The sequence below is a fragment of the Colletotrichum chrysophilum genome (genome assembly GCF_026319265.1).
Source record: "Colletotrichum chrysophilum strain AFK26 chromosome Unknown scaffold_121, whole genome shotgun sequence".
In the NCBI taxonomy this organism is placed as follows: Eukaryota; Fungi; Ascomycota; class Sordariomycetes; order Glomerellales; family Glomerellaceae; genus Colletotrichum; species Colletotrichum chrysophilum.
In genome coordinates this window covers 65,713-89,397 of record NW_026517408.1, presented here as the reverse complement: position 1 = coordinate 89,397, position 23,685 = coordinate 65,713, and the positions used below count along the sequence as shown (strand labels likewise).

General features: G+C 53.9%; 10 protein-coding genes across 10 annotated transcripts; 4 read left to right on the top strand and 6 right to left on the bottom strand.

The window, feature by feature from the left end:
* Positions 1-65: 65 nt before the first annotated feature.
* Positions 66-877, bottom strand: COL26b_010813 (uncharacterized protein; the record flags this gene model as incomplete). Its single annotated transcript, XM_053183499.1, has 3 exons — positions 66-435; positions 487-723; positions 777-877. 3 exons carry the CDS (start codon positions 875-877, stop codon positions 66-68), a joined length of 708 nt encoding a protein of 235 aa, XP_053032565.1.
* Positions 878-1,565: 688 nt separating this feature from the next.
* On the bottom strand, positions 1,566-3,248 carry COL26b_010812 (uncharacterized protein; the record flags this gene model as incomplete). Its single annotated transcript, XM_053183498.1, has 2 exons — positions 1,566-2,761; positions 2,891-3,248. 2 exons carry the CDS (start codon positions 3,246-3,248, stop codon positions 1,566-1,568), a joined length of 1,554 nt encoding a protein of 517 aa, XP_053032564.1.
* A 901-nt stretch (positions 3,249-4,149) lies between these two features.
* On the bottom strand, positions 4,150-5,298 carry COL26b_010811 (uncharacterized protein; the record flags this gene model as incomplete). Its single annotated transcript, XM_053183497.1, has 2 exons — positions 4,150-4,523; positions 4,824-5,298. The coding sequence occupies 2 exons, from the start codon at positions 5,296-5,298 to the stop codon at positions 4,150-4,152; spliced, it is 849 nt and encodes a 282-aa protein (XP_053032563.1).
* A 692-nt stretch (positions 5,299-5,990) lies between these two features.
* On the bottom strand, positions 5,991-7,299 carry COL26b_010810 (uncharacterized protein; the record flags this gene model as incomplete). Its single annotated transcript, XM_053183496.1, has 3 exons — positions 5,991-6,192; positions 6,249-6,790; positions 6,856-7,299. 3 exons carry the CDS (start codon positions 7,297-7,299, stop codon positions 5,991-5,993), a joined length of 1,188 nt encoding a protein of 395 aa, XP_053032562.1.
* Positions 7,300-8,648: 1,349 nt separating this feature from the next.
* COL26b_010809 (uncharacterized protein) lies at positions 8,649-10,268 on the top strand (the record flags this gene model as incomplete). Its single annotated transcript, XM_053183495.1, has 3 exons — positions 8,649-9,013; positions 9,086-9,327; positions 9,397-10,268. 3 exons carry the CDS (start codon positions 8,649-8,651, stop codon positions 10,266-10,268), a joined length of 1,479 nt encoding a protein of 492 aa, XP_053032561.1.
* A 3,314-nt stretch (positions 10,269-13,582) lies between these two features.
* Positions 13,583-14,113, top strand: COL26b_010808 (uncharacterized protein; the record flags this gene model as incomplete). Its single annotated transcript, XM_053183494.1, has 1 exon — positions 13,583-14,113. One exon carries the CDS (start codon positions 13,583-13,585, stop codon positions 14,111-14,113), a length of 531 nt encoding a protein of 176 aa, XP_053032560.1.
* Positions 14,114-14,454: 341 nt separating this feature from the next.
* Positions 14,455-16,089, bottom strand: COL26b_010807 (uncharacterized protein; the record flags this gene model as incomplete). The annotated part of the gene is made up of 2 exons (XM_053183493.1): positions 14,455-15,789; positions 15,889-16,089. 2 exons carry the CDS (start codon positions 16,087-16,089, stop codon positions 14,455-14,457), a joined length of 1,536 nt encoding a protein of 511 aa, XP_053032559.1.
* Positions 16,090-17,173: 1,084 nt separating this feature from the next.
* On the top strand, positions 17,174-18,271 carry COL26b_010806 (uncharacterized protein; the record flags this gene model as incomplete). The annotated part of the gene is made up of 1 exon (XM_053183492.1): positions 17,174-18,271. One exon carries the CDS (start codon positions 17,174-17,176, stop codon positions 18,269-18,271), a length of 1,098 nt encoding a protein of 365 aa, XP_053032558.1.
* A 1,664-nt stretch (positions 18,272-19,935) lies between these two features.
* COL26b_010805 (uncharacterized protein) lies at positions 19,936-21,060 on the top strand (the record flags this gene model as incomplete). The annotated part of the gene is made up of 1 exon (XM_053183491.1): positions 19,936-21,060. The coding sequence occupies one exon, from the start codon at positions 19,936-19,938 to the stop codon at positions 21,058-21,060; it is 1,125 nt and encodes a 374-aa protein (XP_053032557.1).
* A 468-nt stretch (positions 21,061-21,528) lies between these two features.
* On the bottom strand, positions 21,529-23,066 carry COL26b_010804 (uncharacterized protein; the record flags this gene model as incomplete). Its single annotated transcript, XM_053183490.1, has 4 exons — positions 21,529-22,126; positions 22,201-22,311; positions 22,379-22,550; positions 22,607-23,066. 4 exons carry the CDS (start codon positions 23,064-23,066, stop codon positions 21,529-21,531), a joined length of 1,341 nt encoding a protein of 446 aa, XP_053032556.1.
* Between the last annotated feature and the right edge of the window lie 619 nt (positions 23,067-23,685).

Below are 23,685 nucleotides of genomic sequence, written 5' to 3'. Positions count from 1 at the left end.
TCTTTTGCGCAGTTAGCTAGCCATACTCTCCTACCCCCCAACCTCAACCTTGAACAGACCACCCGCTAACTCTCAACCAAATTCCCCTTCAGCTCCCTATACCTGTTCTCCGGATCCGCCATCTCCTCCTCCACCGTCTGCAACTTCTTAATCACCCTCGCTGGGCTGCCCACCGCCACACTGTACGCAGGCAAGCTCTTCGTGACCACGGCGCCGCTGCCCACCGTCGTGCCGCGCCCGATCGTCACACCCGGCATAATAGTCACACCCCCGCCGATCCAGCAGTCGTCCTCGATGGTGACGGGCAGCCCGTACTCGACGAACTTGATGCGCGAGAGCACCGAGGTGTCGTGGCCGGCGGTGTAGATGCTCACGTTGGGGCCGAACTGCACGCGGTCGCCGATTGTGACGAGGGAGACGTCGAGGATGGTCATGCTGTGGTGTGCGTCAGGTGCTGCTCCGCATCACAAGAAGAAGGCAACATACTTGAAGTTGGCAAAGCAGTTCTTGCCAAAGATGACGTTACATCCGTAGTCTACAATGAACGGCGCCTCGACAAACGTGCCCGCGCCGAGCTTACCGACCATCTTGGCCAGCGTCTCCGTTTTGAGCTGGGCCACATCGTCGGCGGTGTGCTTGCGGTGGTCGATCTCGTTGAAGTCACGCGCGAGGCAGCGACCTTGGTGGCGACCGTCGACTAGGATCGGGTCGACGGGGTTGTACCTTTTGTTGCGGTTAGTAATGGGCAACGAGGTATTTCTAGAAATAGCGCGTACATCATCCCAGAAATCATCTTCTCGTACTCCTCGCACCAAGGCGTGTTCTGGAGAGTGCGGGCTACCGCGATGATTTCGGGGTCTTTCTGGGACTTGGCCATTTTTGGTTCGCCGTGTTGTTGGGTTGGTGTTTTGAATTGGCCGGCGGGAAGGTGATTGAGACGGTGCAAAGAAGTGACGACGGTGAGATGAAGCTGTAGAAGAGAAACAAATGAGACTGCTGTTATGGGCGATTATAAGAAAGACAACGATGGAGTATATCGTGTCCTGAAGTCAAAGAGTCGTTGGTGTTGTGTGTAAGTGGCGGTTGATGCGGAGACTCCGACGGATGGCTCCAGCTTGGGAACTCGCAAAGGCAGGAGCATCCTGGGTGGGTCCTGGCATTTCTCCCGATAATTATCACGGCGAATCCTGAGTGGTCGGTATGGGTAAATATCGGGCTACACAGCGTGGGTTGCGGAGCACAATGTCGACGCGGTGGAGGCTGAGACCGTGGTCCCGGTACGGCGAAGCGGCCCGAGAAACACTAGATCCAGTCTTCCTGGCACCCGTTTCTCCCGGAATACATATCCCGCCTGGGTCTGCATGCCGGTTACCGGGTCACGGGTGAAACGACGCGTGTGCATAGCCCTATTAGTATTGGGTAAGTTTGTCATGTCTAGTGACCAATGAGGCCGTAACTCGTATGCTCATATCCATCTAGGAGAAGTATGTATAGAATCATTGTACCCAGCGCCTCGCAAAGCCCCAAAATGCCCATGAGTGTCTAGCAAACCCGCCTGACGCGTCTCACCCGCTAGCAGCAGTTTTCCTGCGACTCGCCAGCCGCTGTCTGGAAGCTTGCAGCCTCTCCTCATCCATGGCTGACCGCCACGTGCAGTCATCCGCAAACTCGCACATGCGGCACTTGTACGCCTCCTCGATCTGCACGCCCCGCGGCTCTCGGTCTGCGCGCCACCACTCCAGCGTGCTGCCCAGGTAGAGGTTCAGCGCGCGGTCGTCCATCGGGAACACCTGGCTGTCGATGAGGGAGCCATCGCCGCGGTATCTGTACTCTACGGCGAGTAGTCTACCAACGGAGTCCGCACCGTGAGCGAAAGTCTCCTTCAACTCAGATCTGAGAAGTGGGAGGAGTTCGCGGAGCGTTCTGTACTTGATAAAATCTGGCGTCTGACTTGTGGCTCCATCCACGTCCGTACCGCCATTTGCCGCATCAGATGATGGTGGAACGTAGTCGCCATCTGGTGATGAGTTGACGTCGAAGAACAGCTCGTCGTGCAAGCTGCCAATCTGTGCGATAAACGAATCCGAGAACGGCACATCTGGGTCCAGATTATACCGCCTGAAGATTCTCAGATAATCCAACTTGTCCGCCGCCATCTCTGACAGGAACCGTTGGTAGAGAAACAACTGCACCTTTGCGGGGCGCAGCAGCGCGGGGCTGTTAGGCGCCTTCATGGATCCCCGCGTCTTGACGTCCGTCAAGTAAATCTGCGGGATCTTCTCCTTGCCCGCACTCTTCGACGGGAAGTAGTCGGTGATGCTCGCCTGGCTCTGGCCCTCCGACTCCTGGCTCAGCTGCTCCTCAAACTCCGGGTCCGGGTTCTCGAAGCTCAGGCCGTCAACGACGCCGTTGACGAGATTGCCGTCCGCGAAGCCCCATACCTCAAGCTCGCGGGTCATGCCCGTTTCACGGAGCGTTCGCATGCCTTGAATGAGGTTCCACATGCGCAGACCAAAGCCGTCCTCTTTGCTCGCGATCTCGACGCGGACGGTGGTGTGGACTTCGTCCTCAAGGTCCTGGTGCACCTTGGTGCCCTGCTTCATCGCCGCGGTGCGTGTCTTGCGGCCGAAGGGCAGGCGTGTGAGGGTGTAGAAGTATTGCAGCTCGCACCACGCGCCGGCTGTCAGGTCGGTGACGGTGAATGGCTTTCGCGGGTAGGATCGAAATCGTACGAGGGGCGATCGGGTGTCATTGTCAGGTTCTGGTGGAGGAGTGGTCTTCGGTTTGGAGGGCGAGCGCGAGGATTCGCTTTTGGAAAGAGCTTTGCTCACTAGACGCTTCCCAGTCAGTCAGTTTCCGATTAACGGTCCTTTCCATGCGGCGAACTCACGATCCGGGTAGTTGACGACGCCGTTGCCATTCGACGGCGGGGTACCAGCCCTGTGCTTCCTGCTGTCGGTGCCAAACGCAGCTCTGCGGCGACTGTGAGGAGACCGTAGTGGCACCTTGGCCGTAGCAGACGGCTCGTAAGAGAGGGCATTGGAAGGAGCATCGTTCAGACGGAACTCCTCCTCGGCGACGGTGTCGATGCCCAGGTCTTCTGCAAGGCCGGCGACTGCAGCAGGTGGTGGTGGTGCTGAGGCGGGGTTGGGAGCTTCGGTGATGAGCTGGCTTAGCAGAGATTCGTCTTCAGGAGTGAGATCGTAGCCATATTCGTCGTCAGAGTCAAGCGAGAGCGATGTTGCCATTGTTGTGCGACTTTGGAGTCATGTCGGTGCTTGGTGGGGTGATGTGAGGTCCTTCTGGTGAAGGCGTCACAACTCAGCGGGGAGATCGCCGCTAAAAACACGAGAAACGCGTTGGAGGAAGTGGCGATGGGAGGTGACGGCGTGGATGCACTTTAGTGCTTGCAGATGCTGTAAGCGGAACTTCGCCGCCTGTGATTGGGCGCTTGGGGTCGCTGGTGCCTGGGAGCCCCTGCACCACGAACAGGCAGCACTGCCATCCACTGAACACCTCACGTAAAAAACACACGAGACGAATTTGAAAGGCCCGTCTCAATTGCAAGCCCGCTTTGAAGTCTTTGAGAAACCCATGGTGTTATGAATGGCCGAGACCCTTAAATGCAATTTGTGCGACATTTAGTAGGAACGTCCTCTGAGAGCTTGTCTACAATAAGACGACACCCTTAATTAGGACTTGCGTTAGGTGTCGAAGCAGTAGAAATGAGAGATAGAAATGAAAGATAGGAATGGCAATTGCGTGCCTTCTATTCAAAGACTGTTTTTGATTCTGCATAATATTCTATTGAAAGTATCATATTCGCTGTCATCTTCTTTTGGTTCGAATTAACCATGATTCTAATGTGAAGCTGCAAATGCTTTCCCTAGGTCTATGTGAAACCAGAACTCCTGAACGCCGAAACACCCGAGTTTCTCTCTGTCGCGATATGTCAAATAATTAATAAGGATTTTCCGCGGTGCGTATCCTTGCGATAAAAGCAAAGTCCAAAAATCTCTATCCATTGTTGAACCCGAACCCCATCACATCTCCTTCCTCGATTCATCCTCCTTGGGGAGATCGGTTTCCTGCAAAACTCCTTTCTCCCATCTCAACCAACATCCCTAGCTTCTCACCGGGTCGTTTAATTCATGCACTCAGGTCTTTGACGCGCGCCGCGAGCGTCTCCCGGAGCTCTTCCGCCACAAACTGGCGAGAATCCCTCCCCTTCGCAACAACCAGCTGATCAGCCCACCGGACAAGATCGTTCCAGCCGTGGGACTGGATCTTGGTAATAAAAGGACTTAATATGCCCTTGCGAAAAGTCTTGCTCTCACTAGCCGCGATATTTGGCAGGAACTGCATTATCTTGCGCAGCTCCGTGATTGTCTTTTGCATATTGGCAGCGTTCGTCTCTGTACTGATTTGGCGCTCGACTTCGTGCTGAGCCTCGGCAGCATTGATCTGACCAATGTTGTTATTGACATGAGGATCAGTGTTCTCTTGGCGACCATGATGGGCGTCTTTGCGTTATCTCTTGATCGCTGGCTTGACGTCTTCGTCGTCCGAGTTGATTTCGATGACCTCAACGTGGCCTTGGAGTGTGGCGGTTGATGCATCCCTCTCGGCGCGTCTTTTCTTCTGCCCTGGACCATGTGTGACGAATATTTGTCTTCCTGACGCCGTACAACCGCCAGATTCAGCAGACCAAGAGGAGGTCTCCGGCGCTTTTCTCTTTCCAGAGTCGTCTTGAACGGCCCGCCTCGGCCCAATTGTTTTTTCAAGACTCGGCTGAGGACCTGTTCGCGCATCATCATTCCCACTTCTAGAGTTGTCGTTATGTTGAGGCCCGGCAGACTGAGCACCATACATCGCTCTCTGCAACCCCTCCTGTGAGTAGGTGTTCACGCCAGTGATGCAATTGATGAGGTAGCTCGCTCCCGCATAGCACTGCCTGAAAGTCGGATGGTTCAGCCAGGTTTCGGGAAGGTTGATCTGGAACCTCAGAATAGCAGAGCACACCTGCCATTTCACAACGACCTTGTCTCCTTTCTGCATTTGTCGAGCCAACGAGACTGTGCGGTTATTGTGGCAATCTCCGGATGGTCCTCTCTTCTCGCTATTCGTCAATTCTTTGGAGAGGTCATCAATGACCATGGTCTTCTCTTGTCGGGACGAGAGAATGTCGTGAATGTCTGAGTCGAAGATTCGAATTGCCAGTTTGAGGTACTTAATCTGGTAGGGAAGGTGGTACGGTTTCTTCTGATAGCGGTACCTGGCATGCGCAGGCGCCGCCATGCCTGTTTGTTGGTTATTCATGTTTGTGGCCCAGGAGGATTGTGAATATGCTAATGCCGTTTCGGAGATAGCTGGCTAGGGTGAAGTTCGTGGGGTTGCTTTTATAATCAGCTCCAGAGGAAGGCGTTATCGTGGTGAAGTTATCAACGAAAGATGTGTGTTGTGTTTGCAACGAGGATGAATAGATTGCCGACGAGAACTGAGATTTGAATAACCTAAAGGTAAGAGCGATGCGGTCTTGGATTATTCTTGAATATGTTGAAAACGAAAGAAAAGATCTCTTGCAATACTTTCGCCGTTGTCGAGTTGATGTTTTGTTTGGAGGAGACTCGGGTACGGCTGGAGCCGATTTCAGATGGTGAACATCGGACGGGTGGGTTCGTTTGGCGGAGGGAAGGTGAATCCTTCGGTGGGTGAAATGAGTTTCACTTCAGGAGATTTTTGAGGAGTCAAGAACTAAGAAGGTGCATATGGTGATTGCTCTCTACTTTGCGGAGAGAACGTGTTGCCGTGAGAAAATAAAAAGGATAATATGAGGCGGGATGATATGCCGCAGATGGTGAACCTCTAGGGGTGTTGTGAGGATGATGTTGAGTTCAAGACTGGGAAGTTAGAAAGTGAGTTGAAGTGTAAGGCTTGGCTTGTATTTATAGCTGCGCTGAGGCGGTGATGTTGGGATACAAGCTAGCTCGCTATAGAGAAAAGTCCTTCAGCCCTCTTGAAGTGCCATCAATCCCCAGTGCCTCCTTCTCATCGTCACCCAGTACCCCCAGTGCCTGCCTCCTAGTAGGCGCATTCGCATCAAAGTACGGCTTCTCCGCGAGAGAAGTCACACGGGTGCCGTGACGCGGGTGCTTGCCCTCGTAATCCCAGCTGGCGTTGTGAATGGTGATCCTGTAAAATCGTCAGCTCATACTCTTCACCATCATTCTTGTCAACCATCAACTAACCTGTTGTCCCAAAGGGCACTAGTGTTCGGCGTCCACTTGAACCGCACCTGGATATCCACATTCTGCTCGTACACATCGAACAGATATCCCAAAATCACATCGCTCTCCGCCTTGTCCAGCCCGACAATGCGATCCGTCATCGCGCGGTTCACCCACAGCGCCTTCCACCCAGTTGCGGGGTGCACCCTGACAAGCGGGTGTGCGCGCTCAATGTGCTTTGGCCCGGCCTCCTGGTTGTCGCGGTCGAGATATGCGTGCGCGGACTTGTACACGGCGTAGCGGCCATCGATGATCTTGCGGAAGTCGGGCGACAACTTCTCATACGCAGCGTATCCGCTCGCCCACAGCGTATCACCACCGATGGGCGGGACGGTATCGTTGTGCAGATGCGTGACGCCCGCGGGCTGGCGCTCGTGGACGAGGTCGGTGTGCCAGCGGGAGGCGCCGCCCGGGTTGCGGAAGTTGGCCGGGCGCTCGGTGGCCCACAGGGCCGGCCAGATGACGGAGGCGCCGAGGACGCCGGGGACTTGCGGGACTTGGGGCTGTGTGATGGCGAATTTTGTCAGCAAGCGTCGACTTGAGTAACATGGGTTTGAAGATTACTGACATGGACTTCAACCTCTCCAAACCATTCACCGAGCTCTTTCTGCTGCTGAGGTGAGAGATCCTGATCCCTGAAGAAGACAACACTGCGCTCGGCAATCAAGAGCGCGAGCTCATCTTTTTGCTCAGGGGTGAGGTCCTTGAGTTGCAAACCCTCGATTTCGGTACCGATATGCGTCGTCAAGTCAGTGACCTTCGTCGCGGCGCCGAGCAGGTTCTTCTTGGACTTGTCGGCACGAGCGCCAGCGTCGATGTATTCGCGCTCCTTGTTGCGGATGTTGATGGCATCCTGTAGGAAGAGGGGTCTTGAGGGGCGGTACGGGTAGCCGTTGGAGAGGTCCACGCCGGCCTTTGTCAATCTTGCCTTTGCGGGCTCGGGGAGGCCGAGGGTGTCCTTCCGCGGCTCCGCCACATCGGTGATGGCTGGATCAATGGGGGCGGGAACCATGATTGCGCGTGGAGTCTTGAGGAGATCTTGATTCGGACGGGAAACGATTTGGATATAGATGTTGTTTAATCTGTTGGTAAGATGATGGAATCTTGGCAGAGAAGGGACGAGCTGCTGTCATAAATGTCCTTCAAAACTGCAACAGCCTTCCTTTATACTGGACAAACAACGTTATGTCCCAAACATCCCTCCGATGATATGATCACCATATGCAAGCATCACAGCGCCAGCAAATGCTCACCAATCAAGCTATTATTACCAATAATCGCGGGGTCGACGGCCATTTAGACGACTTATCTATGGCTCAATCTGCATCAACAGTGACGAATCCAGGGACCTCTGGGCGAGATCGAACCACTCGAGTCACGGATCTCGGGAAACGACTCGCGAGCCAAATCCTTTGGCGCAGCACGCCATACAAACCAACCAACAGCATGTTCTCTGCAACACCGAGATACAACACTCCCCGAGATGGTGTTGTGAAATAACGGCAACGACGAGTGAGGGGCGTCCCTCTCAGCTGCCCCCCGCGCGGCCGAATTGGACGTTGGGGATATGTCGCGGATCCGGGGTTGTCAGCTTGCCGCGCAAGTGGGGGTTGCGCGATACAAGGGCCCGATTGTGTGCTTGTGGACCAACGGCAGGCCAGACCCTTTGTGACGCGATCGCCAGCGCCCAACTCAGCATTTGGATGCGCTTCGGAAGCTAAATAGGCGTGGGCTAACCCGTCTTGTTTGACGAGATGCTGTCAGCTTGGGTGGTCTCCTTATCTCCGCTCCGTTGGAGCTATCCTTTGGACTTGTGAGAGAGTCTCCAAGAAACCAAGGTGCCAGGCGGTGATCTCCCGATGTCCAAGGCTGGGCGATTTGTGCTTAGTCTTAGTGCCTCGTACGGATAGATTAGCCAACTTAGCATCGGGGAAAACGAAAGAGGTGAAGAGGGTTCTTGAAGGGAAGAAATCTTTCACACAGTTACATGAGGAACCGCCACGATGAGCCATATTTTGCCTTGAGCAATCCCACCTCGCTTTATCTTCGCGGGATGTTGTCGGATGTTGCCCGCCACGGGTACCAAACGGCAGCAGCACGCCATCGTATCCAGAATCATCGTCAGCGGGAAAAGCCCAGTTTTTGGCCTTGCCGCCGCGAACTTGGCCGATGTTGCTCCGATAAGACCCCTACATCGAAAGAAAATTCACATCCGATGGGATGTTGGTTTGCATGTATAAAGCGCGATGCGCTTGCTGTCAATGTGGTACTTGATCTAGACTACTGTCGATCCTGACGAGCATCGTGCATTGTCTTTGCTTCAATCGTCGTTGTCCCGGCTCCGGAGCCCATTCGTTCACAATGGCAGTCACCGAGGTCAATGAGAAGACGGCCGCTGTCGACTCGCCACGGAGCAAATCCCCGACCTCCGTCGACGCCGACTCCGCCGCGGGGCATCTCGTCGAGGAGAAGCCCAAGCTCACATGGAAGTCGTATGTCTGGGATACCCTGGACAAGTCTCCCGAGGAGCGCAAGTTCATGTTCAAGCTCGATGCCATCATCCTCACCATGGCATCGCTCGGGTACTTCATCAAGAACCTGGACCAGATCAACATCAACAACGCCTTCGTGTCTGGTATGAAGGAGGACATGCAGCTTTTTGGCAATGAGTTGAACTATATGCAAACTTGTTGGACTGTGGGATATGTTCTTGGGGAGATTCCAAGGTTAGTTGCGAACGCTTTACATCATGAATATCTGGTTTCTGAGCGATGTATATGGCTAACACTTCAACACAGCAATCTACTCCTCACCCGTGTCCGTCCCTCAATCTGGATCCCCGCCTGCGAAACAACCTGGGCAGTTCTCACTATCCTCATGATCAAATGCACAAACACCACTCAGCTCTACGTCCTTCGCTTCTTCATCGGCCTCGCCGAGAGCACTTTCTACCCCGGCATGCAGTACATCATCGGCTCCTGGTACCGCAAAGACGAACTAGCTAAGCGATCCTGCATCTTCCACGCCAGCGGTAGCATAGGTTAGCCATGCCTTCCCTCCAGCTTTCACTTCTACTTCTGCAAAGCACTCATGCTCACTCGTCATCTAGGATCCATGTTCAGTGGCTACCTCATGGCAGCCGTCTACAACCTCGATGGCGTTCACGGCTGGAAGGGCTGGCAATGGCTCTTCATCGTCGACACCGTCATCTCGCTTCCCATCGCCCTCGCCGGCTTCTTCCTCTTACCGGACGTCCCCGAGATCGCCAAGGCGTGGTACCTCAGCGACGACGACATCGCGCTCGCCCAAAAACGGATGCAACTCGAGGGCCGCGCTAACCGCCAACCCTTCACGAAAGCAAAGCTCAAGAAAATCTTCACCAGCTGGCACCTATACACCCTCACGGCGCTGTACATATTCTTCAACAACGGCTGCGGTCTTCTTGGCCAGCCGGGCTTCCAGCTCTGGCTCAAGGGCGCGGGTTACAGCGTCAAGGAGGTCAACACATACCCGACCATCACATCCGCCATCGTGGTCGTCACGACGCTGATATACGCGTGGTCTTCCGACACGGTGTTCAAGGGCGCAAGGTGGCCGCCGATTGTGTTCTCGGGTCTGGTGCAGATTGTCATCTACTCGAGTCTCACGGCGTGGGATATCCCGATCGCGTGGAAGTGGGGATGCTTCCTTTTGGCAGGGTTTGGGGGTGGCATCAGCGGGTTGACATTTGCTTGGGCGCATGAGATCTGTAAGGATGACAATGAAGAGCGCGCGCTGGTGACGGGATCGATGAACCAGATGGCGTACGTGTTCCAGGCATGGCTGCCGCTGCTCATCTGGCAGCAGGTGCAGGCGCCGCAATACCCAAGGGGATACCCTACGATGGTGGCGCTAAGTGTCGGGCTCATTGGGACGTCGTTCTTGATTCGGTATCTTCATCGGAGGGAGCTGGGAAAGAAGGTATTGGCGGTTGCGGCTTGAAATTGGGTTGAATTAATATCACAAGGCAAGACGCTGCAGTAGCAAAAGATCGAAGTGCAGATTGTTTCAGCAACATACGCGGGCATTGTTCCACGATAAAATTGAACAAATTCGAAGAATGAATAACGTGTTTGCAGTAGACCTCTGTAATGCAGAACCTAGCTGGTGATCAAAGATTATGCAACCATGGGGGTATATATGTAAATATTTAGATAGTCGTAAAGCTCCACAGAGGCAGGATAGCTAGGCTGCACAGTCGAATCAACCGGACTCATCCAAGGAGAACAGGTTTCTCTCTAAGAGGAGGCTTCTCCAAAGTGGTGGTCTCAACTTCAAGCTAACCCGCAGAGGTCTACGCAGTGGTAGCACGCCCGTCAGAGGGCTGTCGTGATGGCAGGGCGCCTGAGCGCGGGCTGTCAAGCGGAGGATGCTTAGCATAAATCAGCTTAAGGCTCTAAATTCAACGACCTGACCAGACATACCTTCAGGAAATCAAGACCGGGCCTGGTTTTTTTCCGCTGTGGCGCTTCGAAGGCTTGTGGCTTTTCCAGGGCTCTTCGTCCCAAGCCTCGTGGTTTGGAGGGAAGCCAGCCAGCTGGTATTGCACACCACCATTGAGCGCCAACCCATACTTTGCTTTGTCATAGTCCTTGTTCTTGGTCGTCGGTCCGAGTTTTCTGCCATTCAACGGCCTCCAAGAAACGATCTGTTCGTACTTAATACCTCCTAAGGCCGCCCATTCGCTTTCCTCGTCGAATTCGCTGTACTTGCCAAGAGTCCCAACAGTATCGATCAGGTTCGGAGTAACATGGATCTTGTAAACGTAGGCGGAAGGCTTCCCGTACACAAAGACAGCCGCCACGGACTCGCTGGAACTGGTTGAGACGTATCCGTCTTCATCCCGGCTCCCGATGCTATGGGTACCCTTCATGTGGTTAAAGAGGCTGGTGTCTTGGGTTTGAAGCCCAAAGCTTGCTTGACCCTTGGGAAGAAACCCCCCAAGCATTTTAATCTCCTTGGGCGACCTTGTATCGCCACGATAGACGTGGAACACTAGCAGAGGTGCTCCATGGCAAAGACGACACCACAAATGGGTCCCCAAAAAGAAGAGAAGAAGTGGGAGTTGTCCAAACATCCGGCCGAAGAGGACTAACACAGTGGAGCGGAGTGGTCAACTCGAGAGTGAGTGAAAGCTACGAGGCTGCTAAAAAAAATAGAAGAGAGTACAGCAAAAAAGCCGATATAAGTATCCGTAGTAAGGGGTCATAAGCAAATCAGGAAGCGACAAAAATCAATCAGAAAGCGACTTATACATATGGGCCGTTAAGATGTTGTATGCATCCTTGCGTAAGCGAGATCTTTGCTTGCATTGTTTTGCAATTTTGTTAAATCACCTCTTCAGGAGGAGGTGCGGGAAAAAAGTGGAAAAAGTTTAATTTTCAGCATAAATAGGCCCAGTTTTTCAGAGACTTCACATCCCTTTGCCTTCCCTTTTTCTATTGTTTTGGAAACAGCCCAAGGGATAGTCTGTCATTTTTTCCGTTACTGAATTCAAACGCAGCTTCCATTGCATCGCTTCGTCATCGTTGGAATGAACAGGCCGGTGTGGCACATTGCGCGTAGCCCGACAGCGGTGTCACCGAACTTACGTCCCGGCCTTTTTGGTGATGCCGCAATCATTCAACGGGACCACCGAGCTTTCGATGTCAGCCAGTACAAGTCCAAAACTTTTCGTACACGGGGGCTAACCGTGCTCTGTCGTGGTTCGCTAATAAAGCTAGGAGCTAGCAGAGAAGGCCGGCATCCTGAAGCCCGGCGAAAGCGTTCTGTCAGTGAAATCAATCAACCACCTGTTAGAAGTTACTGCTCGGCAATCGACGTCCCTTCCTCGCCATTTTCGCAGATAGTCTATGTTCTCCCGACATGCTGTAACGAACCACAAGGGAACTCCCTCTGGCACAGGCGTATCCTCAGATTCCGAGTCCACAGCGTCGTATCCGTATCCACTGTGGTAACCTGACTCCTCCTCCAAGGAAGCCATGAAGCGTGCATCGTCCCAGACAATCTCACGAACGCCATGGCGAAACGTCTCATGATTTGCAATGTTCCTGAAGACTTGGATATTGTGGTTGCTTGCTGACATAAAAACACGCTTAAAGCTGAGGTGAGGGCTGACGACTTTGGAAAACCGTCTAGAAGCCAACCGCAATTTCCTGAGGTCGGAATTGGGCAAATGCGCGAAGATGGCCCCAGACAGCTCTGTTGGAAGCCCAGTAAGAAATTCCCCGATGGTGCCCGGTTCGGCCGGGGTTGAGTCTTGGTGAGGAGTTGCCATTGGAGGCTGCGAAGACAATGGGAGGGGAAGGCGAGAAATGGTGCTGTGTTTGGTCGCCGAGAGTGCAGCCACTTTCTTGTTTAAATATACGGGATCTGACGTTCGTACCCTGGTAGGCGTGGTAGCTGCAGCAGGGATCTTTGGTGGGCTCGACAATGTATAGGTTGTAGTCGGGCACGATGTCTCCTGGCATAATATCAGAGCAGATGCCGAGTAAACTGTAAATCATATCTCGTGGGTCAAGACAAAGCCTATCTTTAGACCTGATGAGCAGATCCAATAGGTTGAGCTTGGTTTTGCCGTTGTTTTTCGATCGATCCAAACGTGTAACCGTCTTTCTCAAGTCCAAAAAGTCTTTGATCCAGCCCCACCTGCAACCCCAATCGACATCCTCCGGTGGAAGCAGATATCTTCCTATCAGAATGAGCCAACAAGCAACATTACGTAGCTCATAATAATTCATGCGATTTTCTCCGAATAAGACCTAGAGTCGATGTGTAAGACCGAGTTCTTGCAAAATCCATGCGCGTTACCACCAAAGACTGTGTAGGATGAAGTCCATTCGACCCTTCCGAGACATTGACGCCAGAGTATCGCATGGCCTCGCAGAATACCGTCTGCGAATGGATCATGCTGCTCCGCCAGCCGACATTGGTAGGGCCTCAAGCACTGTGAGTATGGAAGTTGTTCATAGCAGTTCATGCAATTTCCCCGTGCCATCTTCAACTCATGATCGCATCTCTATCTGGATCACACTTGCATACCTAAACATGGACCAATCAGCAGATCCGCCAGGCTGCCACAGCCGATGACATCGCGAAGTGTGCACAGACCACTTTCAATGCGCCACAGCAAACAATTTTCGTTCACTCGCTCCCTACTCATCAACCGCCCGCACTCATAATTACCCATCTCACAACGACGTCGCCACAGGCATTGTCTCGCAACTTCCGGTGGCATGAGACGCGCACTCTTAAAGATGAGCAGGGTTCCCACAATAGCAACCGTCGTCCGCGGCGCCAGCGTCAACATCGTCCTCAAAGCCGACCAGCCCACGGGCCGCACCGTCTCGGGAACCGTCCAGGATGTCCTGACCCGCGGCAACCACCCGCGCGGCATCAAGGTGCGCCTCTCCGACGGTCGCGTGGGACGCGTACAGTCGCATGCAGGAGCCCAGCAGGCCGGGACATCATCTGCGGAGCAGCCGCAGGAGTTCTCGGGTGAAGCACCGCCCGCCTTCGGGGACAGGCGAGGACCGCGGGGCCGGCATGGCAGGCGGCAGGAGCAGGAAGCCGAGCTGCCCTCTGCGCAGGTTGGACTTGATGCGTATATTCGGCCCGCGAAGCAAAAGAGAGGTGGCCGTGGAGGGGCTGCGCAAGCTGCTGCTGCTCCGGAGAACGAGGATACGGTTCCGGCTGTGCCCTCTGAGGTCGTCACCTGTCCTGTGTGCGGCACGTTTGAAGGGGATGCGGCCGCGGTTGAGCATCACGTCGCCAGCCATTTCGACTGAGAAATCTCATTTGCCTCTGCCTTGCACGCCTGGTGGTGACGCTGTTGGCTTGGGTGCCACAGTCTCACCTAACGACAAGCACTCCGAGGCTGGTGCCTACTCCAAGCAACCACGAAGGACGAGAAAAACAACTTCAATAGCAAATCGACGCGATTTCACGTTGACGCGGAGTGGCAACAACGGCCTCTTAGAAGGATGACCTTGTATTTACCGGAGGGGATCTGTATTCCCAAGGTCTGGCATTCGCTGTCACCGCCCTAGTAGCTATTGCTATGCTCACAACCAGCACCATCTTCTACCACCCGGGATGCAACGCCGTCGTCAAACTGTTTCCCAAGCGACTACAGTCTATATCTAAATCCAGCAGTCTTCCAGTCCGTTACGTCCTCATAATCCTCCGGCCGAAGCTCAACCCGGTCAACCATGTCCGCCACATCATTCGCATTACCATCCGCCTGCATCACCTTCCCGCCACCAACAGCGCCAGCTCCTCCAGCACTGCCCTCAAAACCCTCCTCCCTCGTGCGCTTGGCGTTGACCCACTGCAGGTAGAACCGCAGAGAAAGGGCAAGCACCACGACGAGCGAGTAGCAGATCATTATGGTCCGGAAGGCAGTGTTATAGTGCGGCTCCTCGCTGGCCTTGAAGAACTGCGGCCCGGCGATGTTGCCCGCGCAGTACGCTAGAAACAGCAGCGCCGACATGGTCATCTTCTTGGTCACGCCGCGGTAGTTGGCCTGCACTAGTGACATCGCAAGCGGCATCGCCGCCGGGCCAGGCGAGAGGAGGAAGTACGCAAACAGCTGGACGCCGTTGCTCACATGCTCGCGCGAGTAGATGATGGCTGCTCCCGTGATGCACGGGAGCACGATCAGCGCGATGAGGATGCAGTTCATCTTGCGGAAGCGACCCGCGACCCAGCCCGTGCCGGCAATCATACCCGCCGAGAGGAGCGAGTACGGGATGTTGATCAGCGTCGACTGCAGACTCGTGAAGCCGAAGGACTTGATGACGAGGTTGGCAAAGTTCTGCGTGCCGCCGTTGGGGATCTGCGAGATCAGCTCGAGGCCGAAGATGAGCCACGTCTTGGGGTCGATGAGGCACTCGCGCATCTGGTCCCACTTCCAGTGCGTCTTCTCCGTGCGCCCGGTGCCCGCGATAACAACGCGGTCGCCGGCGTACTGCCGCTCCTCGGGCGTCAGGAAGCGCGCGGAGGAGATGGTGTCGGGCAGCCACAGCCACAGCACGAACGCCCAGACGAAGGTGACGACGCCGAGGATGATGTACATCCAGCGCCAGGGGCCGATCTTGTCGTCGATGTGGCCGACGCCGAAGGCGAGCAGCGAGGCGACGAGGCCGCCCACCGAGTTGCCGGCGAACCAGATGCCGGTGCGGGTCGGGATCTCGTCGCGGGTGTACCAGGTGGAGGTGAGGAACATGAAGGCCGGGGTGATAGTGGCCTCGGCGACGCCGAGGAGGAAGCGCACGGTGAGCAGGCCGCCGTAGTTCTTGCAGGCGGCGGTGACGGCGACGACGGCGCCCCAGAAGAAGGTGTTGGCGGTCATGTACTTTGCGACGGGGAGGCGGGCGATGAGTAGTGTCGTGGGGTACGTCCAGGCGAAGTAGCCAAAGTAGAAGATGCTCGAGACCCAGCTGTAGTTCTGGCCTTTCAGATGCTGTCACGGATGCGTCAGCAAACATGCACACATTTCATCGTCCACCATCACATTATTGGCCAGACCGTCTTCAGGGAAAGTTGCGACTAAGGCACTCACAGTATCATCTCTCAACCCAAACACACTCGCGCTCGACAAGATGGTCTTATCCATGAAATTGAGCATGTACGTGACGAAAAGCAGGGGAATGACGGTGCGGTCAATCTTCCACAGAATCTTCTTCGCCATCGCGGTGTCGACATGCTGCTGCTGTTGCTGCTGGTCCACGCCCTGCGGCGCATCATCCGGAGTCGAGGCCATATCGTCGTCAGCTTCGAGCAACCTCGTTCTCTCGTGAGCGTCGTCTGCGTGGTGCGGTCGCGAGCTGGATGCTTCCCCCGCCCGAGGTGCAGCCGCCGCCCTTTTGAAGAGCCCGGCCATTCAGCGAAGAACCGGTCGCATGCGCGGTTACCGGGGGGCTGCTTGCCTGTTCTTCCCGCGGCGAAAAAAGCAGAGGGAAAAATCAGGATGGGGACCTTATCTGCGGCCTTGTCTGCCGATGGCCGCTGGGCCACGCGGTCGCTGTGACCCGACCAACCACCACCGCGAACCGGAGGGGCGGGAGATAAGCAAGCGACTGGATGCCAGAGACGAGCACCGCTAGACTCCGCTGAATAGAGCACTACCCCCGACGAGGAAAAGGAAAAAGTCGTTCCACTCTAGGGTCGGTGAATATCCGAACCGAGGATGCGACGTTACCACACTGCATATGGCTTGGAGATGAAAGAGGCAGACGTTAAATGGACCTGACAGGCCGGCAAAAAGAAACAAAGAGCCGCTTTGATACCGGCTGGGCGGTTATGGTTGGCTGATGGAGGCTTTGGGGAATAAGACGGGCCCCAGAAAATTAAGTGTTATCGGATCCTTCGTGTTGTTGGGGTCTCCACATTGCTGCGAACATCGGCCGTCAAGACTCCATCAAGGCTCACTTGATTCGCGACTCTTTCGATGTTTGATTTGCAAAGGGTCTTCATCCAACCACTTACGAGATGGATATTTGTGATGTTCCATTCGCATCACCCGAGAACTCGGTCGAGGCGTTCGAGTTTTCGCGGTAGAAAGACAATGGGCCAGTCAGAAGAAAGAGAACCAGAGACCGGCGGGACTCTAAAGAGTGACATCCCGCAATACATTAGATGATAGCCGACAGGGGGCAATTTAAGACGTCGGGACCTGTCCGACATAACGGAGCTGCACGTCAATCACCACAGTCCAATCGGCCAACTCCAGTCTCACATGAAGGTGAACATCTGAAGCTTCATCACAGCAACTCAGAAATCACAGCCAGTTTTCTACTCCCAGATCAAACTCACCACCACCTGCTTCCGACTCCTCTTGGCCCAAAATGAACGGCCTCGAAATCTCCCCCTTCATCGCCTCCCTCCCCAAAGTCGAACTGCACATCCACATCGAAGGCACCCTCTTCCCCTCCCTGCGCTGGAAACTCGCCCATCGCAACAATGTGCCCCTGCCCTATGCAACCTACGACGACCTCCTCGCCTCCTACACCGTCTTCTTCAACCACCGCCCCGAGATCAACGGCCGCGTCCCCGGCATCCCCACCTTCCTCGAGGCCTACTTCGCCGGCTGCGAGGTCCTCCACACCGAGGATGACTTTTACGAAATGTCCATGGACTACCTCCGCCGCTGCGCCGAGATGAACGTGCGCTACGTCGAGCCCTTCTTCGACATCCAGGCGCACACGCGCCGCGGCGTGCCCGCGGCCGACGTGCTCAACGGATACCTGCGCGCCCAGCGCGACGGCGAGCGCGAGCTCGGCGTGCGGTCGAACTGGATCTTCTGCTTCATCCGCGATGAGAGTGTGCAGGATGGGCTGGATGCGTACGATGTCGCGCGGCCATGGGCGGCGGGGAACGTGGAGGGCGGCAAGGGGCTTTTTCATGCTGTTGGACTGGCGAGCAACGCGTTTGAGAGGCCGCCGATGCTGTTTGAGGAGGGGTACAGGAGGGCAAGGGCGGATGGGCTGCATGTTACGATGCACTGCGACTTTGGGCAGAAGGACACGCACGAACACGTGCGGGAGGCCGTTTTCAAGGTTTGTGGCGGCAAGGGCGCGGAGAGGATCGATCACGGGCTGGACGTGGCGGACCGGGAGGAGCTGATTCAAGGTGTGTTGGAGAGGGGGATCGGGTTGACGCTGTGTCCGCATGCGTATCACCGTAGGACGCCGACGGAGGTGTTGTTTCCCAAGATCCGGGCGCTGTGGGAGCGCGGGGTGAAGTTTTGTGTGAACAGCGATGATCCGGTGTACATGCATGACGTGTGGGTTGATGGGAACCTGCAAAAGGTGTATACGTATTGTGAGATGAGTAAGAAGGACATGGTGCAGTTGGTCAGGAATGGAGTTGATATGTGTTGGGCGAGTAACGAGGTTAAGAAACAGCTGTACAGAGAGCTTGATGAGGTTGATGTTCAAGAGTAGAGAATTGGTTAGTCGTATGAAGAAAAATAAGGATTTATATCGAAACCAATTCTTGACTGATGCCTTCAGAATCGGACATATCAATGTTGAATTCAAGCTCTCTGTGAACAGACTCGTTAGTTCATATGACCTGTGCTACAGTCCCAAGTTGTTCGGGCTGCTACTAAGAATTAGTAGCACATAGCTGTTAATGCCAAACGGATGAAGCGATACCTAACTATTTTATTTTGTTACACTTTCATGGTTACTACCAATAATAGACCTTCCTTTAACTCTTATTACTATCTATCTTTCAACCCTGGAACGCCGCCTTACCGAAGATATCACTAGACTTTCACAATTAGACATATCTACAATCTAGGAATCTCTTCCTGCATTCAAACGCAAATGGTCTCAATCAATACATATCGTTAAGTTCGTTCCTATAGCACATTACTGTTGTAATTCAGTTCCGAGTTGAACTCACAATCGTCACCGATATGTTGGTATTGCCAAATCATCTTGGCATCTTCATTGACTTTAACTAGACCAAATGGTTCTCTCACAAGCCTAGTCCCTTCCCAATCAAACGCTATACAGCTATCAAACTTGTCTCCTCATAATCGCACATGCCTTCTCACTTCCACCTGCAACCACAACTCAATTTCCTATTGAAACGTCTTGGGTGGCTTTGGAGCAGGAGACAATATTTTCTGGTCTTCGTTATGAGATATCGTCGCACCTTCCTTGACGAAACTCTAGTGACTGCCCAACAGACTTCTTCTACACCGCGTGTGCTCTTTCCTAGACAATCTCGGGCCATAGCTGACGTTCCAATGCTATTTAACCAGCCCCATTTCAAGCACTCAGCTCTTCTCTGTTCCACTCTCAACATCAAACACGTTTCACATCCACTTTAACTCACCACAAGTGACTTATCTATCCGCTTTCGAAGGTGGGCAATAAGAATACGACGTCAGTCCAAATTCAACATCACTTGTACAGCGCATCAACTTCACAAACAACATCAATTCGAGGGCTGTTCCTGCCACCGCCTATTTTCATATCTCCTATAAGAACACCGAAATCAGGTTCACCTACAGAAGGCACAGCCGTTCAACCCAAAGGTCTTACCGCACCTGCCCGAGGATCTGTGGTTTGAGTTGCTCTTCGTGCTTGCCCGCTTCCAAATTCATACGACATCATCCCCTCAAGTCCATTCTTCTTTCTTCATCACAACACGGAAGCCGACGAGGATTCGTTGTCTGTCTTCAACCTCACCACGAACAGTATTCTTCTGAAAAGGAATCTCAAACATCGTTCGTTTGTCACAAGAAAGGTCACACGATCCCCAGTCACGCCTGCCTCCAGAAAGCCAGTGGTCACCTACCGCCGTACGCCTCTCGGTTACTCCCCTTGATTCAACTCTACAGCACAGAATCATTCGAAGAAAGAACGAGCCAAAAGCTGGGATCAACTGTTCAGCTCATAGTCAAAGTCACTTCCGTCGACTCTTGACCATCACCCCAAGTTGATTGTTCAACCCTCTTCGACACCGATCTTGAGAGTTAGCCTGCCGACCATAGTGAACTTTGCGACTCATTCCTTTCAGACATCGCCACTTCCCACTCGAGCTTTCATGATCAAGTGTCAGAGGGTACTTTCATTGCCCACAGACTGCAACCATGGCCCGCGGCGAACGTGTCAAGAAGCCCTGGCGCCTGAGCACGCTGGACAACTACTTCATTGACGACCGGGCTGCGATGGTCGACCGCGACCCAGAAGCGAACTTTGTGCTGAGCGTGACTAAGTACGCCGATGACGAGTATAAGCCCTTGCAGCTGCCTGCGAATCCGAGAGGGCGACCGAAGCGCGTCACCGGGACTGCACGTATCTCGCAGCGACAGGCGTCCAAGAAGGCGAAAGAGAGAACATCCATGCTCTATGAGGAGTACGGACAGCCCATAGATGAAGACGAGGTATCGAGCGAGGACTCGCCTGTCAAGGGACAGATTGCAGAGAAGCAGGCTGAGGTGTTCGTCGCAACGATCAGACCCTGTCAACCGGCCGCAACTTACTCACCAACCCAGAAGCCCAGCTTCGTGTCGATGACTCGTCAGGCACCATACAGCTGTACGCCGTATGTACTGACTGAGAGATCAACTTCAGGCAAAGCTGTTCGAAAGCGTGGGGCTAAGACCAACGCTGCCGCACCACGTAAAAGAGCACGTCGAAATCTTCTCCAAGACAGAGAAGATCTCTCCGATGACAGGGAGGTCACTTTGGGCCGAGAGATTGCTGGTAAAACCAGCAATGATATTGCAGAAGTGGACAAGGTTGAGGAAGTCATACATGTGGTCGTGGGTCCAATGACACAGGCAGCGCCCGCCAGCGCGGCGCCGTCGCAACCTACTCTCCTCAAAGCGCCGGGACCGGTGGAAAGCCGACCAGGAGCTGTTCCAGGAAACGACGGACAGGACACACAGCACAACAAGACGGACAATCCAGGCACACCTGTTGAGAGCCGGAGCGGATCGGTCGAAAGCCGCATCGATAGCATCAGTTTACGATGGGGCCAAGTCGAGGAAATCATCGTCCATCAAAGGTTCGTGAACGCAGCGTATCTGACGATGGCGGGACTACGGAGCAGCATTGTTGACGACTTGGCGCGCGAGTTTGGCATCATCGACTATGCAGACATCACTGATCATCTGAACGAGATCCGGCGCAACGAGCATGAGGGCGCAAGAGTTGAAGCTGCAAGAGGGCTGGGGAGAGTGGTCATGGACCGTATGATTGTTAGTAAGTGAAGCTTGCTTTTGGTATCCTCAGACTCCATGGAGCTGACGTTCTACAGCAGGTATAAAATCGGAGTAAGGCAGACGGGGTCAAGTGTATTGATACATAGAACGGGATACAGAAGTCTTTTGGAATGACGGAGTGATACAGCTTCGTCACAAATCAAGTCATAAGGAGTTAAGGGCGCCCGAAGGCTAACATAGTCTGGGGCTTGCGTCAAGGGCGACGGATGCCTTCCCGACAGAGAGTTGATTTTCAACAGAGGTTTCGCATTTGGTCACACAAGTTCACTAAACATAAATTACCATAGTCGCAACAATTACTCAAGTCCAAACCATCAATCACCGTGATCTTGATACGTTACTTGCTCATCTATGGTGTATCAAACCTCATCCATGCAACTCTAGGTTCTAAACTCAGTCTTGGCAGGCAAACCCATGAAAACTTCGCGCAAACACGTCTCCCCGCGAAGCTTACATTCACAGGGCCCTCCTGACCATGATATTGTAATCATGCCATACGTAGTCGTTCCCAGCGTCCCTCTCCCAGACAAAGGAATCCCTGTTCGCCATCTCCATGTCAAAAGCGAAAGCGACCTTCGCCACGGTCAGCCGAATCGACTGCAGGGCCATCTCGCGCCCAATGCACACTCTCGGCCCGACGAGGAAGGGACGATAGCTGGTCCGGACATCGTGCTCAAAGGCCGTCCCGGGCCCATTGTCAATCCACCGGTCGGGGCGGAATTTATCGGCGAGTGCCCAGTAATCCGGCCGCCGCTGGATAGTCCAGATGTCGGCCGAAACGTTGACGCCCTTGGGCACGTAGAGCCCGTCGATGGTGGCGCCTGGGGAAATGCGGTGCGAGCCGCGGCCGTTGATGGGCGGCAGGAGGCGCAGAGTTTCCTGCACGCAGGCATTAAGGTAGGGCAGGCGGAGGACGCTCTGGGCTGAGATCTCGGCGAGCGAGGAGTAGGTGGCGCGGACCTCGTGCTGGATCTTGTGGTAATGGTCTGGCTCGCGCAGGACATGGTAGAACATGGCAGACAGGGTTGTGGCGGATGTGTCGTAGCCTACCATGCTGTTTTGGATTCAAGAGTGCATGTCAGCAAGGTGCATCTGGGAAAAAAGCATGAAAGATGATTGGCCACTAACGCGAATAAGGCCGAGTTGCTCAGGATCTCTGCCTGAGTCAGGCCTGCGGACTCTTTGGCCGCCAGGATGGCGGTGAGGAAGTCTTTACGGCCGCCTTGTCGGTCGATGCAGCTGGATGACTATGTTAGAGTTTCTGTTCGGTCGGTTGGTACGTGTTGGGACGACGCGGGGCACTGACTCTCTCAGTTGATTCATCAACAGGAAGTTCTTGGGAACTCTGAAGATGTGGGGCACGATCATGACAGGCAATTTGGCCAGGCCACCAAAGATTGGGATTTCTGTGAGGAACTGGAACAGTTCTAGGAGAGGCGCTCCTTTACCGTAGGTGAACTTTAGCTTTTCGTATGCGCCTGGTTGGATAGTTAGCGCGACGCGCAGCCACAGCTTGGTCGTTACGGATATTTACTCATTTGGTCATGGAGCAGGGGCTCGCCGAATGACAAGTCACCAACAATGCTCCAGATCATCCTTGCAAAGTGGTCGCTGATATTGATAATCTTCTCTTCGTTCAGTGCTTTTCCCAAATTGTCGACCGCCCTGCCAACGTGGTGCTGGACAATGTCCTCTTGTTCCATGAGAGCTTTCGCGGTGAACGCTGGCTGTAGAGCAGTGCGGAGACGCTTGTGCGCTGTCTTGTCTGTCGTGGTCAACAGGTTCGGCGCTGCCCAGATCAGCTTTGCAAGCAAGGACTCAATGGTGCCCTGTTTCGTAAAGTGTCCACCATTTGGGCCCGGGTTATGGATTGTCTTGAGAGCATCTTCGGACGCAAACGACAATTCGTTGGGACCGATTCGTACAACGGGGCCTGGAAGTAGGAAATTAGTCTTGGTTTGAAATGTGAAGATATATATGTGAGCTGTTACCATATTTCGCATGAATTGCTTCGATGTCATTGTTGAGTCTATGCCCCGACACGGACCGGATGAGCCAAATCTGGCTACCATGTTAGTTACAGCGAAATCGGCTGAAGATCAGGGGCCTTACAGGAGATATCGCCGCAATGAAGGGACCTTTGACGTGGGCAATTGGATGAAGATAGTAGTTATAAAGACCTAAGAGTACTGGGCATACAATGAACTGTACAGAGGTGAGTCGGTTAGTTGACCAGGTTCGGTGTAAGTCAAGGGCACACTCAGTGACATACTAGAAAGCCGAAGTACACCGGCATGTTCCCCCATGACAGCCAGCCATGGGACGGGCGCAAGATCCACGGCACAGCAAGTGTGCTAACCTTGTCTTGGGGAAAAGCGTTGAGTGTGGCGTCCATCTTCTTTGGCTATTTAATTTCAATATGATGTCGTTCATGAGAAGGTCGCAAGGAACTCTATCGCCAGTTCAAATGGAAAGGCTGCAATGGTAATTGAACTCCCTGGTATCCAAAATGTGGATATTCTCTCCATCAACTCATCGGCTGGTGCTTTTGTCAAAGATGGATCTGTAAAGCTCCAAGTCTCCAGCTACCGTGTGCTCATTCTCGGTCAACTC